At 48.6% G+C, this 17053-nt stretch overlaps 1 protein-coding gene across 3 annotated transcripts in view; it reads left to right on the forward strand.

The window, feature by feature from the left end:
• The window catches only part of ITGB3 (integrin subunit beta 3), a 53280-nt gene that overhangs the window by 22202 nt on the left and 14025 nt on the right, over nt 1–17053 (forward strand). For all 3 annotated transcript variants that reach the window (XM_059048765.2, XM_067020676.1, XM_059048764.2), the window contains exons 3-10: nt 2935–3130; nt 4446–4698; nt 5904–6066; nt 6676–6837; nt 8698–8793; nt 9204–9293; nt 10015–10149; nt 11721–12150. In XM_059048765.2, coding sequence (XP_058904748.1) covers nt 2935–3130; nt 4446–4698; nt 5904–6066; nt 6676–6837; nt 8698–8793; nt 9204–9293; nt 10015–10149; nt 11721–12150 — 1525 coding nt within the window. The remainder of the gene's footprint in view (nt 1–2934; nt 3131–4445; nt 4699–5903; nt 6067–6675; nt 6838–8697; nt 8794–9203; nt 9294–10014; nt 10150–11720; nt 12151–17053) is intronic.

A 17053-nucleotide genomic window follows, 5' to 3' on the forward strand; every position in this document is an offset into this window, starting at 1 on the left:
GCTGCTGTAGCAAAAATACCACAGACAGGGTGGCTAAACAACAAACATTTATTTCTTACAGTTCTGGAGGCTGGAAAGTCCAAGATCAAGGTAGCAGCAAATTCAGTGTCATAGCTGGCCATCTCCTCACCGTGTCCTCCCGTGGTGGAAGGGGTCAGGGACCTTCTTTTAAAATAAGGGCACAGGGCTTCCCTGGTGGCGCAGTGGTTGAGAATCCGCCTGCCGATGCAGGAGACACGGGTTCGTGCCCTGGTCCGGGAGGATCCCACATGCCGCAGAGCAACTAAGCCCGTGAGCCATGGCCGCTGGGCCTGCGCGTCCGGAGCCTGTGCTCCGCAACGGGAGAGGCCACAACAGTGAGAAGCCCGCATACCGCAAAAAATAAATAAATAAATAAATAAAATAAAATAAAATAAGGGCACAATCCCATTCATGAGGGCTCCACCTCATCACCTGTCACCTCCCAAGACCCCACCTCCTAATACCACCGCCTTGGCGATTCGGGTTTAATATATGAATTCTTTGGGGACACACATTTAGTCCGTAGTACTGTTGGTATTGTTCATGGTCCCCTCCACATGAAGAAGCCTTTCCGCCTATCAGAGGAGGGCTGGGCAGCAGTGGGAGAGGGACTTCGAGCATTGGGGAGGTTTAAGCTACAGAGTCCTGAGTTTTTGAGTATGGATGTCTCCTTGTGGCCCAATTCCTCTCCTGGAAACATGGCTTCCAGTCACCTGAGGGGCTGAGGAGGCAGAATGTTATCTATCCTTCCCACACCTCCCGTATCCCCATCTTGCATCCTGTTCCCTACCTGGTGCATTCTCAGGTGTGGCCCTTCCCGGGACTATTTCTTCTACATTCCTGCTTCTCTGCCTTGATTCCCACTCTACACAGAATGTCATACAACTTACCGTTTTATGAGGATACTTACAGTCAGACAATCCAGTCGGCATCTCACTGCTGCCACTTCTTTGCTCTGTAGCTTTGGGCAAAATACTTAATTTCTCCAAACCTTCGATTTCTTACTTGTCAGATTGGGTTCCTCATTTGTGAAACCTCCAAGCCTCAGGTTTGTAATTTGTAAAATAATAATAATTCCAGCATTACAGAACTGTAATCAGAAGGATTGCAATAATCCATGTAAAGTGCTTCTTATGGTACCTGACATGCAGTGAGTACTCCGTAAATGTTATCACTAGTTGTTCTGGGATATTGGTATGGGTTATTCAGCTGACTTCTGGAAGTGGTTGTGAGAGGGGGTGGGTAGGGATGCGGGGGATTGTGGGGTTTAAGGCCTAGATATTTTGAAATAGGTCAAAGGAGGGGTTCTCTAGCTTTCCAGGCAGTTCCCCCAGCCTGGCAAGAAGCCCTTGTGGGCTTGCGCCCACACGGTGCTGGCTAAGTTTGCTGAATGTCAGAGCAGGAAGGGACTGTAAACACCATGTCATCTAACCCCTTGAACAGGGGTGAACAGGTGAAGTAACTGAGGCTCAGTGGAGTGAAATGACTTATCTGAGGTCACAGGCTAGTTAGTGGCAGACCTAGGATTGAACCCATTTCCTGATTTCTAGTGTTCATTCCAATGCAGCATGTCTCCCATTCAACACTCAGGTGGAAACACACACCGAGCCCCAGAGGGCTGTGGGATACCGGGGTGTTTGGAAGGGTACTCAGTCTGCCATTTGGCCAGGGTGAGGGAGGAAGCTGAAAGTGATAGGACAGGCTCTGGTCAGTGGCTTGACATCATGGGATTTGCCTAAGCTTGTGAAGTTTATTCATAATTAATTTATCCAGGAACTATTTATAGAACATCTTACAATAATAGCTAAGATTTATTGAGCACTTACCCTATGGCAGGCAGCGTGCTATGTGTTTTACACGCACTGTCTTATATGGTCCTGCAGAACATCCCTGTGAAGCTGGGGCTATTATTATTTTCATGTTGTAGATGAGGAAACGAAGCCTGGAGAGTTTAGGTGACTCGCCCTAGTAACCAGCTAGTAAGAGGCAATGCTGAGATATAGTCTCAGCCAATCTGTGCTCTTAGCCCCTACTCTCTGCTGCTTCCCCATATCCTCCCCCCATCACTTAGTCATCAGTCTCGCGTTGTGTGCTGGGAATAGAGGGGAAATGAGACACACATAGTCCCTGCCCTCGTGGATCTCACACCCCAGCCAGTGTTTTAACACAGTGCCTTCCAAACTGTTTTGACCCTGACCTACAGAAAGACGTACATTGTGTATCATTATTTATTATACATATATACCCTACTCCCCAACATATAAACCTTTCCCGGGACTTCCCTAGTGGTCCAGTGGGTAAGACTCCACGCTCCCAACGCAGGGGGCCCGGGGTTTGATCCATGGTGGGGGAACTAGATCCCACGTGTTGCAACTAAGAAGCCTGCCTGCTGCAATGAAGATCCCTTGTGCCACAACTAAGACCTGGTGCAGCCAAAATAAATGAATAAAATAAATAGAAACTAGATATTAAAAAAAGAAGCTTAAAAAAGATTTAAACTTTAAAAATAAACCTTTCCCAAAACAATATTTACTTTTACCACTTACATACTATTCTATTATGTTGCATTTTAATAAATTGGTGGTTGAGACCTACTACATTGATTTTTGAGACCCACAGGTGGGTTGCGTTTTACAGTTTGAAAAACACTGGCCCAACAGGCATATCATTATACTGCTCCTCTTCCTACCTACCAATCCATGAACAGGCACTCACCCAACATTTCTGATGCCTCAGTCTCCCCCTTCTGTACAACAGGCCTAGGGGCTATCTTAGGAAGGACCACACGAGTTCATTTATGTTGGTTTAGCTCCAAAGTGCTGGGTAAGCTCTAGGCTGCTGGGATGTGGCAGAGCCTGCAGGAAGTAGAGAACCACCGTAGCTCTGATCCCAGGGCTTCCTCTCGTCTTACAGGCTCTGCACCCGGGCTCGCCCCGCTGTAACCTGAAGGAGAATCTGCTGAAGGATGACTGTGCCTTGGAGTCCATCGAGTTCCCCATCAGCGAGGCCAGAATCCTGGAGGCCAGGCCCCTCAGTGACAAGGGCTCTGGAGACAGCTCCCAGACCACTCAAGTCAGTCCCCAGAGGATTGCGCTCCGGCTACGGCCAGGTAAGGATCCCGCAGAAGTAGTTCACAGTGGAATTGGGGTGGGAAGAGAAGGATGTGGAGGGAAGTGTGGGCAGGAGAATGGAAGAAAGTGGAAGGTTTGGGGACTTGAAGTCAGAAGATCTGAGTATGCGTCTTGACTCTTCCATATATTAGCCATTTGACTTTGGACAAGTTATTTAACCCTTCTAACTTAATACGTACACAAAAAAATGTTTGTTTCTTCTTTCCCCCAATGCCTGTTTTACCCAGCATATAGTTTTTTATTGAGGCTCAAGTGAGTCTAAGATGAGAAAGCAACTTGTAAGCTCGTTTTCCATGTAAGATTGGGGCAGGGCATGCATGGGGGGCAGAGAAAATAGAGGCGGGAGACCTTCAGAGGGAGGAAGGATTAGGCTAAAAGACAGACTTTAAAAAAAAATTTTATTTTTGGCTCCGTTGGGTCCTTGTGCTGCGTGCGGGCTTTCTCTAGTTGCGGCGAGCGGGGGCCTACTCTTTGTTGCAGTGCGCGGGCTTCTCATTGCGGTGGCTTTTCTTGTTGCAGAGCATGGGCTCTCGGCATGCAGGCTTCAGTAGTTGTGGCATGTGGGCTCAGTAGTTGTGGCTTGCCAGCTCTAGAGCGCAGGCTCAGTAGTTGTGGCTCATGGGCTTAGTTGCTCCGTGGCATGTGGGATCTGCCCGGACCAGGGATTGAATCCGTGTCCCCTGCGTTGACAGGTGGATTTTTAACCACTGCGCCACCAGGGAAGTCCAGAGACAGGCTTTTCTGAAGCACTCATTTTGACTTTTCAATTAAGTCAAGAATTTAAGGAAGTACCTTCTACGTGCAAGGCATATATTGGTTACTATGGGATTCAGAGAAGGGTGGGACATAGTTCCTACCTTTTGCAGAGTCTGAAGTGAAATAACTGCCAACACTTCTGTGACTCAGAGTGGTAGACCCTTGGGACCCAGAGGACTAGACAGATGAGCATTTAGAGAGGGTGGAGACTTTTAGAATGGAAAAGAAGAGGTTAAAAATAGGAGGGTCAGGAGATTGGAAGAGGAATAGAATTGCAAGGGGAGAGGAAAAGGGACCAGGGCTTTCAAGTTTGGTTTGATTAAAAAGTTACTTCAGGGAATTCCCTGGAGGTCCAGTGGTTAAGACTTGGTGCTTTCACTTCCAGTTCCCAGGTTCAATCCCTGGTCGGGGAACTAAGATCCCGCAAGACGAGGGGTGCGGAAAAAAAAAAAAAGTCACTTCATCCCAGCTGTATCCAAATCTACTTAAGTCTTAGAGGGAGAAGAGGAGAAGAATTAACGTCCTTCTGCCTTGCAGATGATTCGAAGAATTTCTCCGTCCAAGTTCGGCAGGTGGAGGATTACCCTGTGGACATCTACTACTTAATGGACCTGTCTTATTCCATGAAGGATGATCTGTGGAGCATCCAGAACCTGGGTACCAAGCTGGCCTCCCAGATGCGTAAGCTCACCAGTAACCTGAGGATTGGCTTCGGGGCCTTTGTGGACAAGCCCGTTTCACCATACATGTACATCTCCCCACCAGAGGCCCTCAAAAACCCCTGCTATGAGTAAGTCTCCCTTCTAGAAGCCAGGGCAGCATCTCTCCCCATTGCCCCAGACAAATCCAAGTCCTGCTTCCTCTTTCTAGTCTAGGGCAACTTTGTTGGCTGCCTTCTGGCCAATTCATATCTCCTCTCTACCGTGGTCTCCCTGTCTGGCAAGTGGGCTGACCCATTGATCTGGAGTGTTGTATTAATAGAGTCCAAGGCTGTTTGGAGACCTAGAAAGGAAATCCATCAGCTTCTTGGTCTAGGCCACGAATAAATAGTATAAGTAGATAGAGGAGTTATGATTTCAGAATGATTGGTTCCATTGCTACTGTCATCATTGTCCTCGTTATCCAGAATATGAGTCCTGCAGGGTTAAAATGCAAGGAATTAAGTCCTAGAGGAATAGGAAAGAGTGGAAATGATATTTGTTGAACCCTCTAATAGCATAAATTGATGTATCCCTCTGTTGAGAGTTTGACTTACAACTGAATGGCTTATGTATTTGTTGGAGACTATGCAAATCCATGGATTATAATTTAAAATGATGGTTACCGAGCCTGACAAGGTATGAATTTACTTTTTAGATTCGAGAGTTATATGATGTGCTTTTTAAACCTTCTGTCTGGATTGCAAGGGTCCCCAGAAATTGTGTCAGCCATCAGTTAAACAAACCATTGGGCTGGGGACAGAAATGCTCCTGTTCAGCACAGATCTATCAATTTATTGATAGTTCAGGGACATTAAGTTATTGATGAACTTATGCTTTGTTGTTGTGTTAATGTTACTTCAGAGAAGTGTTAAGTATAAAGTGATAGCAACAACAACTAGAGCCTCACTCTGATCTAAAAGCTTTACATCTATTAACTCATTTAAGCCTCACAACTCTTCTGAGATATGTGTTATCATGTCCCCATTTCTTTATAGGTTAGGTATAGAGAAACTTGCCTAGGGTTCCATGACTAGGAAGTCAAGGAGCTGGGATTTGAACCCAGGTAGTCTGGTTCCACAGTTCACTCCCTTATCCTCTGATCTAGCTGGAGATTAGGTCAATGTGATGCCTCGGTAATTTGAAGGGTTTGGAGTCTAAACTGTCTGGGTAACGGTAGTTGTATAGAACTCGCCTGGGCATTCCACTGTCTATATCTGTCCCCCTCTTTTCCCTCCCACTCCCCGTGAAGCCTTTTCCATCAGATGTCTGCTTAAATCAGTCCTTCCCTCCCCAGTATGAAGACCACCTGTTTGCCCATGTTTGGCTACAAACATGTGCTGACGCTAACCGACCAGGTGACCCGTTTCAATGAGGAGGTGAAGAAGCAGAGTGTGTCACGAAACCGAGATGCCCCAGAGGGTGGCTTTGATGCCATCATGCAGGCTACCGTCTGTGATGTGAGTTTGGAGGGCATGGAGTGCCAGGTGTGGGTGGTGCAGATCAAAACGGGGAAGGAAGTGGCTCAACTGTGGGGATTTCTATGTGAAATACGAGATAGGAACTAAGCAGAACTTTGTACAATATGAGCAACGAGTTGCTCCTGATAATCAACCTCTGCTTGTATCCGCTCCCTGGCCAGAGCTGATACTTTTTTGAACCTCAGTGTTCCCAGATGTTTTCTGGGGAGAGGATCTTCTCTGGAAGTGTGCCAGAGTCACGGCTGGGTCCACTTAACCTCAGCAAAGTGGGCAGATGTCCAGATGGGATTTCTTCTAGCCCAACCCAGCTCTGCAGATGCAGATGGGTTTCTAGATGAGCCATATGATTATCATCGAAGAAGTTCCGTTTGGAGTTGAAGTAGGTGTCTTTCAGCTGCTTGAACTAATGAGGCCTGAGACTGTTTTCCTAAGAGAACAGAAACCCCTGAGTTGGAAAACTCCCGCTTGGGTTCCAAGGACAACTTCAGACAACTTCAGATGGGGAGCTTCTTGGGTCTTTGTTTTGTACCAGTGACATGGCTAAAGTCGCTGTCTCTCTTTTGCCTTTTTTTTTTTTTTTTTTAACAGGAGAAGATTGGCTGGAGGAATGACGCCTCCCACTTGCTGGTGTTTACCACTGATGCCAAGACCCATATAGCGCTGGATGGAAGGCTGGCAGGCATTGTCCAGCCCAATGATGGGCAGTGTCATGTGGGCAGTGACAACCATTATGCTGCCTCCACTACCATGGTGAGATTCTCGGTACCACCTGTGGTTCCTATTCACCATGGCCAGGACTGCCCTGACCCAGGCCGAGTCTCTGTGTGAATGTGAAAATGGCATCCCTTCCCCTGGGCAAGGCTCAGGGCTCTTTAGAGCCCGCCCTCACCTTTCCCACCTACTGGACACCCTCATCCAGGGTACCACCTGTACAGCCATCAGAGATGGTCCTGACTGGGGTCGGTGTTACCACTGCCTCCAGTACCAGCAGCATCGTCATGGCATCCAGAGTGGACCCAGAGGACTTTTGCAGGTCCAGCTGGAAAGCAGGCCATCCTGTCGACTGTGCATGGATTAGCCCCTTCTTGGAATATCATGCTCACTTGTGGTTATTGGAAGAAGACAGAGGAAAAAGAGACAAAGATCATCAAAAGCATAGAAAGCCAGTCCTGGGAGGAAACGTTAAAGGGCTCAGAGTCATTTAGCTGGAATAAAAGAAGGCTAAAGGATGGTTTAGCTGATACATGAGAAGACTTTCTTTTTAAATTTATTTTTTATTGAGGTAACATTGGTTTATAACATTATATAAGTCTCATGGGTACAACATTATATTTCTACTTTGGTGTACGCTACAGCGTGCTCACCACCAAACATTTAGTTTCCATCTGTCACCATACAGTTGACCCCCTTTACCTATTTCTCCCTCCCCACAACCCCTTCCTCTCTGGTAATCACTGCTCTGTATGAGAAGACTTCTTATAAGAAGACTTCTTTGTTGTTTTCTGTATAAGTTGTTTTTATTTAACTATAGAAGGTTAAATAAGAGGAGAGGAGTTTACATTGAAAGAGGAGAAATTGCAGTAAGCCATAAAGAAAACATAGAGCCCTGCAGAACTGATACTGCAGAGCTGATACTCTGAGTAGCTAGAGGGAGGTGTGAACTCTTCATTTCTTAAAGACAATGTAGCAGCTACCTCATCTAGGTGGCTTAAAGGTACATCTGTGAAAGGGAACCTGAGTTGCATGATCTCATGAGCTCCCTGAAAGGTCTAGGATTCCAGGGACATGTTCATACTTTACCAGCACCCCCATTTTGGCTTGAATTCTTTGGTGTCAGCCATATACAGGTCGAGCACTACCGGGCAATTGGCGAGTCTGTAACGATCGACACCTAATCTATGCAGGGCCTTACCAGGGGCCAAGGGAGATAACAAGACTGTATAAGGTCCCACCCTTAGGGAGATTTTGGTTTAGTTGAGGAGATGTGGTACCAATAACAGAAGATGCATGATTACTGCTAACTGGATAGAATAGTTGATGAGGATTTTAGGTATTCAAAAGAGGAAAGCTCATTATGAACTGGAATGATCAGGGAAGGCCTCCTGGAGAAGGTGGGGCCTGAGCTGGGTCCTAAGGAAGGAGGAGGATTACCAAAAAGAAGGCCACTCGAGGTGGGAGAAAGACAGTGGGCCAGCCCAGTGGTTAGTAGAAGGGAGAGAGAGGTGAATGATTGGAAAGGAAGGTTGGGACCACATGGTGAAGGATTGCAAGCAACAACCCAAGCCGTTTGTCAGTAGCTGCAAAATGGGAGGAAGCTTCAAAACAACGAGGTCTGGCAGTACCTGACCCATGGAAGCTGCTCCTTGGTACAAATGCATTGAATTTGAGTAGGAAGACAGAGGTGCTTAGTTTTGACACTACCAGCCTGTACCTCTTTATCTATCCTTAGAGTTCACAACTGGGTTTGTGTTTGCCTCACATTGTCATGGGGTGAAAAGGTTTAAATCCCACCACTGTCAGGGCCATGGCCCAAATCACCCAAATCCCAAGGCTTAGAATCCATGGATGTATGTGAATAGACTTCTTAACTAACATCCTCTCTTTTCATAGGATTATCCCTCTCTGGGGCTGATGACCGAGAAGCTGTCCCAGAAAAACATCAATTTGATCTTTGCAGTGACTGAAAATGTAGTCAATCTCTACCAGGTGACTATGCCTTTGGGGCTTCCTGGAGTGGGAGTGGGGCCTGTGATGGGTGGACTTGTCTCGGGGAACCAGCCCACACCAGCTTTGGCCATGGTCCCTACTGGAAAAGACCCAGGAGCTAATGATTCCTCTCGATGGTCTCTCTCCTCCAACTTTGAACCTGGCAGGATAGGTGTGTTGATGTTTGCAGTGGTGGAGGGGAGTAATTCAGTGGGGAGAGGGGTGTGAGAGGTTGTCTATAATTTTGCTCAGTGCTGAAAAACTGCTAGATATATTCCTGGCAGTGACAAGTAAAATATCCCATCCTTCCCTCAAGTTTCATTTCAAGACCCTCAATCTGATTTGGGGAGGGCTTTTGGAGACCACCAGCTTCATCAGTCATCCCCGGACATCTTTGTCTTCCTTTCTAGAACTATAGTGAGCTCATCCCAGGGACCACAGTGGGGGTTCTGTCTACTGATTCCAGCAATGTCCTCCAGCTCATTGTTGATGCTTACGGGGTGAGTGTCTTACACTGGGAATGGGCCCGCTAAGAGTCCACTTCTCTAGGCATTACCCAGGAGGGCTCAGATTTGGGAGTCCTGGCTGCAAGTCCACCATGCAGCTTTCACTGCCTTCCTCTTATTCTTCCAGAGGCCAGGAAGTGGTAGCCAGCACTGGGAGGAACGCAGCCTTCTGAGATAGGAATGGCTCAGAAAGGAATGCCAAGGAGACTTAGGAACAATGGGGGAAGAGCTTAGAGAAGGTGGAAGAGAAAGAGAGGATGGGGTTGGTGATGAGGAAGAGCAGGGCCCTGAAATCAAGGGGGGCAGGTGCAGAGTGATAGAGATCTGGGCTCCAACAATAGAGCAAAGAGGAAGCTGACCTGTGGGGAATGTGAGGTTGATGAAAAATCAGGTAGAAAGTGCTACTAGCCAAGGTGACCAGTACTAGCACTCCCTTCTTGCACGTCCGTGAGGCCTGCAGGAGGGCATAGCTGGTTTAGATTTTACCCAGACTCACCTAGAAGCAAGTGGAGAAAGAGAGAGAGCAGGTCTTGGGCTGGAAATATAGCAGGAAACAGGCTCCTAGGGATGCTCTGGCAGCTTGCAGGTGGACCTCAGCATCTGGCACTGCAGGTGAGTCCAGGACCATCTGGGAGGTTTTGCTTGGGATGTAATTGGCTCCTACTCATTTCCTCTCAGCCCATTTTCTTATCTTCTCTTGCCCTTTTCTGCTCAGAAAATCCGCTCTAAAGTAGAGCTGGAAGTGCGTGGCCTCCCTGAGGAGTTGTCCTTATCCTTCAATGCCACCTGTCTCAACAACGAGGTCATCCCAGGCCTTAAGTCTTGTGTCGGACTCAAGATTGGAGACACGGTGAGGTGGGCTGGGCAGGGGCTGAGGCTGCAGCTCTGACCTTAGCCTGTGCTCCAGAGCGTCTGTGGGCACCCACCCCTTCCTTCCCTGTACCTTCTTTCTGAACATCCTTACAAGTTAGATGTAATGGAGCTGCCAGCCTTTTCCTCTGAGACTTCTGTTGCCTAAACCTTCTCTATCCATTAAGTAACTTCACCATCAGGATTTTTAAAAACTTGCATTTAGCTTATCTCTCTTTATGCACAGTTGATTGCAAATGAAAATATTTCTTACCTTCAGCCCCTAACTGGTCTCCAGCCTCCCCTAAGGTAATGCCTTTCTTTGCTTCACAAGGTAAAACGGCAGTGTCATCTCTATATATTTGTTGACCACAGACTTTGTGCCAGGCATTGTTCCAGCTGCTGAAGATATGGCAGCAAACAGAATAGGCAAAAATAGCCACCCTCGAAACTAACACAACATTTTATTTTATTTTTTTATTTAATTTTTTTTTTTTGCGGTACGCGGGCCTCTCACTGTTGTGGCCTCTCCCGTTGCGGAGCACAGGCTCCGGACGTGCAGGCCCAGCGGCCATGGCTCACGGGTTCGGTAGGGCTTCCCTGGTGGCACAGTGGTTGCGAGTCCGCCTGCCGATGCAGGGGACACGGGTTCGTGCCCTGGTCCGGGAAGATCCCACACGCCGCGGAGCGGCCGGACCCGTGAGCCATGGCCGCTGGGCCTGCGCGTCCGGAGCCTGTGCTCCGCAACGGGAGAGGCCACAACAGTGAGAGGCCCGCGTACCGCAAAAAAAAAAAAATTTAATTAAAAATAAAGTAAACACATACACACACAAAATACCCACCCTCCTGGAACGTCAGAATGCAAATGTTCATTTCACCTCTCCAGTCCGTCTATAGTTTTCCTTCCTTAGTGGCTGGTTCTTCTCTGCTTCTGCCTTAGGGGAGAGGGGTTGGTGAAAGGGGTGGAAAAAAAGAGGGGATATCTATAGCTATATCATCTATATCTACATCATCTCTGTCTATATATCTGTTTCCATGCATCCATCTCTCTATCTTCTAGGCACATGTGCACATACCCTATGTAAAAAATATTGACCTGAAACATGTTTGATTGCATAAGTGATGAAATGTTTTGTGGAAATTGCACAGTAGACTCTGAGCCTGTGGTTGGCCACTGTGTGGTGTGAAATAGTGCTTTGTACATCTTGATGATATTATGTAATCAGTCCCACTAGCTTATTTGGCCACGGCAGAGCGTTTGTAAGATCAAAGGTTCTTTTCTGCTTGAGCTGGTTTATTTTCACATATGGAATTTTAGAAAAAAGCTATCTCGAGATTGTGAACCACGTCTACACCCAGCCGGGTGTGTCCCAACTGCACAACTATCCCCAGGCTCTTGCTTTGGCTTTGCAGACCGTGGTGGTGGGAAGGCTGAGGAACTCCAGCTTGCTGGGGGACAGGACACCCAGTTTGGGTATTCCTGGGCAGGGCAGGGAACAGCTTCTTTCCCTCCGGGGCTGGAGTGTCAACAGGGTCCACCTGTGTCTGAATGCGATTTTGCTTTCCATCCAGGTGAGCTTCAGCATTGAGGCCAAGGTGCGTGGCTGCCCCCAGGAGAAGGAGAAGTCCTTCACCATCAAGCCTGTGGGCTTCAAAGACAGCCTCACCGTCCAGGTCACCTTCGACTGTGACTGCGCCTGCCAGGCCCAGGCTGAGCCTCACAGCCACCTCTGCAACAACGGCAACGGGACCTTTGAGTGTGGGGTGTGCCGCTGCGGGCCTGGCTGGCTGGGGTCCCAGTGTGAGTGCTCAGAAGAGGACTACCGTCCCTCCCAGCAGGACGAGTGTAGCCCCCGGGAGGGCCAGCCCATCTGCAGCCAGCGGGGCGAGTGTCTCTGTGGCCAGTGCGTCTGCCACAGCAGTGACTTTGGCAAGATCACGGGCAAGTACTGCGAGTGTGATGACTTCTCCTGTGTCCGCTACAAGGGGGAGATGTGCTCAGGTGAGTAGAACTGCACACCCCTCCCGTCCTGGTACCCCCCCACCCCCACCCCCGACGCTCACACATCTGCAGCCTCTGGAAATGGATGCAGGCCAGGGCTTGAGGTGGGCACAGGAAGGCCCGGGGGCAGAGCGAGTGAATGGCGTACCACTCGAATGGCGGGAACAAATGAGTTTCTCTTTAATCCTCTCAGCTTCCTCTGCCCTTGCTCGAGGGGCACAAGGAGGAAAAATGAGCATCTGCTTCCAGGGGCTTCTCTCCTAGAAGAGGGCGGGAAGACGTGGGGATACTTGAAAGTGAAGATAGTTTCTTTTCCTTTTCCTTCATCTGCCCTTCTGCTAGTATTTTGTCACTGGTTCCTAATCTCTTCGAGGATATGGACCAACCCGTTTTTAAATTTAAAAAAAAAAAAATCACTGACTGATGGTAACTAAATTTTTAGTATATATAGGTTTGGAAACTACATGATGTCAGAATATGTAGTGAAGTTAGTAACAATTATTTATTTATTTTCAAACAATTATTTTACGTGAATTTATTTTTTCATCACAAAAGACGTGGAAAACAGTAGTGTATATGCAAGATATTGGAGCACATTTAATGTGCCAGTATACTTAGGACAATGACTGGAAAATAGTGAGCTCTTATTCAATGTCGGTACTATTTTGTTATCACTATTGATACACTATTACTTTTTGCACTCTAGATCGCTGTTGTCCAATATGGTGGTTATTTAAATTTAAATTACTCAAGAGTAAAGTTTAAGTACATTTAAATCTAAATCAAATTCAATAAAAAATGAAAAACGTCATTTCTCTGTCGCTCAGGAGCCACGTGTGGCTAGCGGCTGCCCTTTTGGACAGCACAGATGTTTACTGGAATAGCACTGCCATAGAGAGTCCCAGCCTGCAGATTGGGGGTTATGAATTTGAGTCCTTCTACCTGCGCGGTACTGAGTTTTGTCCTTCTCATTACAAAATTCAGTAAAATCTTGAGGCCCACTGGTAATCTGAAGCTGGTTTCACCTTGCCCCAAAGCCCACTCCTGGGGTACTTCTCCAGCTAGAAGAAGTCCAGCTAATGTTAATGTAGTCTTTATCTGCAGACACACTGACAACACTCCCAGAGGCAGTTAGGCAGTCTGAGTTGTTCCTGGGCACTGGGGATACATTTCTGCTGGGCTTAATGGTCACTGTGGCTTAATCCCTCTTGTGAGAGATAGATTGGAGATACTTGCAAATTGGTTGGGACCGGTTTGTGGGTGTATTGTGTGGCCAATCAAAGAGAGATTATAGGGCTTCCCTGGTGGTTCAGTGGTTGAGAATCCGCCTGCCGATGCAGGGGACACGGGTTCGTGCCCTGGTCCGGGAAGATCCCACATGCCGCAGAGCAGCTGGGCCCGTGAGCCATGGCCGCTAAGCCTGTGCATCCGGAGCCTGTGCTCCGCAACGGGAGAGGCCACAATAGTGAGAGGACCGCGTACCACATAAAAAAAAAAAAAAAAGAGAGAGATTATAATCGGCTTCTGGGGTGATCAAATCCATGACCCAGATTGGCTTCACTTGCATTGGGGTTCTAACCAGCTAAGCTAATTTACCCAGGTGATCACTTTAACACCAGCCTTTCAAAAAGCCTGATGAGGAAGGTAAATGTGTATCATACTAAAGCATGCCCAAGTAATACAAAAATGGCTCCTACTTATTATCTACAACATTGTTTCCTGTACTCATTTTTGAAAATCAATTTTTATTGGAGTATGGTTGCTTTACAATGTCGTGTTAGCCTGCACTGCACAACAAAATGAATCAGCCACACACATACAGATATCCCCTCCCTTTTGGACTCCCTCCCATTTAGGTTACCACAGTGCATTAGGTAGACGTCCCTTGCTATACAGTTGTTTCCTTTCCTCGTGCCAACAAAAGTTGAGAGAGAGATTGGAGAAAAATGGTATCGGAGAGATTATGGGAAAGAGAGATCAGATATGCACAGACACACACACACACACACACACACATACATACACACAGATCAATCTGAATTAGGGTGTGAGGCAGAAGTTTCAGTTCCTTCTAATATTTAATAGTATTTACATCATATTCTAATTTCCAAAGGGAATGGTTATGTTTGACATGGGAGACCCATGAGGAGAAGTTTGGGGTTGAGGGGAAGAGGGTTACCCTAGGAGAGGCCTACACAGCCCACGGGAGCACCAGGGGTGGAGGGAGGTCCTCTGCTCCGTGGCCGGATTGTTCCCGGTCTGATTGAGGCATGTGGGAGGGACCCCGGCCAGAGTGCGTTTCCTTTGGCTGCCGGCCACACTGAAGCCACAGAACAAAGCTGCCGGTGTCAGCAGCGCTGGTTCCTGCCTCCCAGCAGTGCAAGCACAGCCTGTCCTCAGTGTGCTCCTGCCAATTACACGAGGGAACCCCGGCCCGCCGCTGCAGCTTCTCAGAGGCCCCCCTCTCCCTTCCTGCCAGGGTGTTGGGTGCCCACCGGCCTCAGGTCTGGACCCTGTGGTGCCCTCATCACATTCTCCATTGACAGATGCTCAGGAACACATGCTCCTCGAGCCCCTGCTCTGTGCCAGGCACTCGGCCCATGTGCGTGAACGGGGTTCATGCATGATTCCTGACCTGGCCAGGCTTATAGCCCAGCTTGCCACTGTCCCTGCCCAGAGCTTCTGGCCTGGTCTGTTCTTTGCTCAAGCAGGGGCTCATGAGGCAGGAGCACTATTGCTCGGCCATTGTTCCAGCCCCTGGCCGTCCCTGTCCTCTCCTCCCCACCAGAGGCATGGTCTTCGGGGGTCACACGGTATCGGCACCCCTCAAACATCAGGGCATGCATCCTTGCCCTCGAGGGACCCTTCCACATCCACAGCCACATCCGTGAACATAGATTGATCAGGCACCCACGTGAGCCAGGTTCTGTGCTGTGTGCCATAGTGTTGTGGGATAAAGAGGCACGAATAAGATAAGTTTTACTCTCCATTAACTTACCTAAGGAGAATTCACAGCACGAGGCAGAACCTCCCAGATCCTGGAAGTGGGTGTTATAGGAGTCCTCCGGAGAGAGACTCACTGTGCACAGGGGAGGCCTGGGCGACTTCATGGAGGAGGTGGGAAGTCAGAGGAAGGGCTGGCTTATAAAGGAGGGTGGTGGAGTGAGGCGTCAGCCCAGAAGGTCGAGCTATATAGGGAGAGTGACTTCATTCCTTCTGACCTGGAACACCTGCTCCTCCCTTTCCTCCTCCCTCCCCCAGCCCTCCCCTGCTGCCTTCTTCCCTACCTCCTCTTTCTTACACTTTCTCTTCATTTCCCACTCTCCCCCCCCTGACTTTCCTGTGAACCCCTTTTGCTGGAGGGGTGCCAGTCCTGTGACATTACCACACTGTGGCTTCCTTTTAAGGGTTGACCCTGCCCGGGCCTTCGAGTCAGCCTACGGGCGCTGGCCCGTTACTTCCACTCCCAGCCTCCTCACTCCCTGGCTGGCCTGCACACATCTTCTCAAAGATTGCTTTGTTTAGCCTCACAAAGGAAACACTATGGGACAAGCGTGTCAGAGGAGACTGAGGCCTCTGAGCGCTGCCGGGCCTCTGTGATGTCTTTTCCGGGAGGTGTGGCCAGAAGCAGAGTGTGGTGGACACTGCGGGGTCCCACTCTGCTGGCTGGCCCACCCATCCCCCAGCTGCTGGGAGGGCTACTGGTAATATCTCACAGCTGCCCCTTTTCCGGAGAATTACATTCAGCTGACAGGGGCTGGATTGCTCTCAGAGCTTGGCTAATGACGGATGGGGGACGGGGTTACACAAAGCCAGTCCCTTTGCCTCAAGGTGATTGTGGCACCGTTCATGCTCCTGAACCCACCACGGCGTCAGGCTGAGGGGAGTCTCCGGATGAAACCGCATTCCCGCCAGCTTTGGCCTCCTGCCCAGCCCTTCTGCTTCCCCAGTAAGTCGCTGGAACAAGGATCCTCACCACAGGCTATACTACTAGGGAACCCAACCTCAGAATGCAGTCTTTCTCCACCCTTCTGGCAGCCCGGTAGCTCTGCTCTCGAGATGTCCTTGGCAGCTGGGGCAGATGAGGTTGTATTTCCCTTCCTTCTTGGGAAGCAGACACACACACAGTGAAGGTGTGTCTGAGTCTTGAATGCCAGTGTGGTTCCTAGAGGATTATGCTGGTATCACTCATCCTTTAGTGGGTGATACCCATCCAGAGGGACCCGTAGAGGCCAAGAGACATTTATCAGACCCACTGGGGTCACCGGGGACAGGGCTGCCAGCTAGTTGCTATTTGAGCTTGGCTGTGTACCACCCTCTCCTCCACCAGCTTGGGGCCCATCTGCTCACACAATGGCATGGTTTTCAGACCAATTCAGGTTACTTCCCCCTTGCTCCCTGCCTTTCCTCTGAGTAACAGTCAGATTTCTATTATTCACCCACCTCTTCCTGATTCAGAATCCTGCAGAGTGAGTCACCTTGCTGTAGGGTTTAGGAGCCAAGTTTTAAAGCCTTGGTAAATGAATATTAGGGGAATATAGTGTCGAGAGTTAATGCCTACATTTAAGCAGTCCAACCCCCCACCCTAGTCTCTCTGTCCCGTCCCTATACTCAATGTAGGAAAGTGAATAGGTCTTTCTTACTAGGGCTGATGGCTCTTTACAATACTATGATAATACAACACAGGGCACATGTTGGTGGAGGTTTGTGTGAATTTCCAGGAATTTAACTAGGATGTAAGCTCCATGATAGTAGGGACCTTGCCTGTCTTGTTCACTGCTGAGTCTCCAGTGCGTAGGTTGTGGTATGAGCTCGGTAAATATTTGTTGAATGGATGGATAAATAAACATTAATGGCATGTCTACTCTGTACCAGATGTTATGCTAATCACTATTGTTGGAAA

Source organism: Kogia breviceps, chromosome 19 (assembly GCF_026419965.1).
Source record: "Kogia breviceps isolate mKogBre1 chromosome 19, mKogBre1 haplotype 1, whole genome shotgun sequence".
Lineage (NCBI taxonomy): Eukaryota > Metazoa > Chordata > Mammalia > Artiodactyla > Physeteridae > Kogia > Kogia breviceps.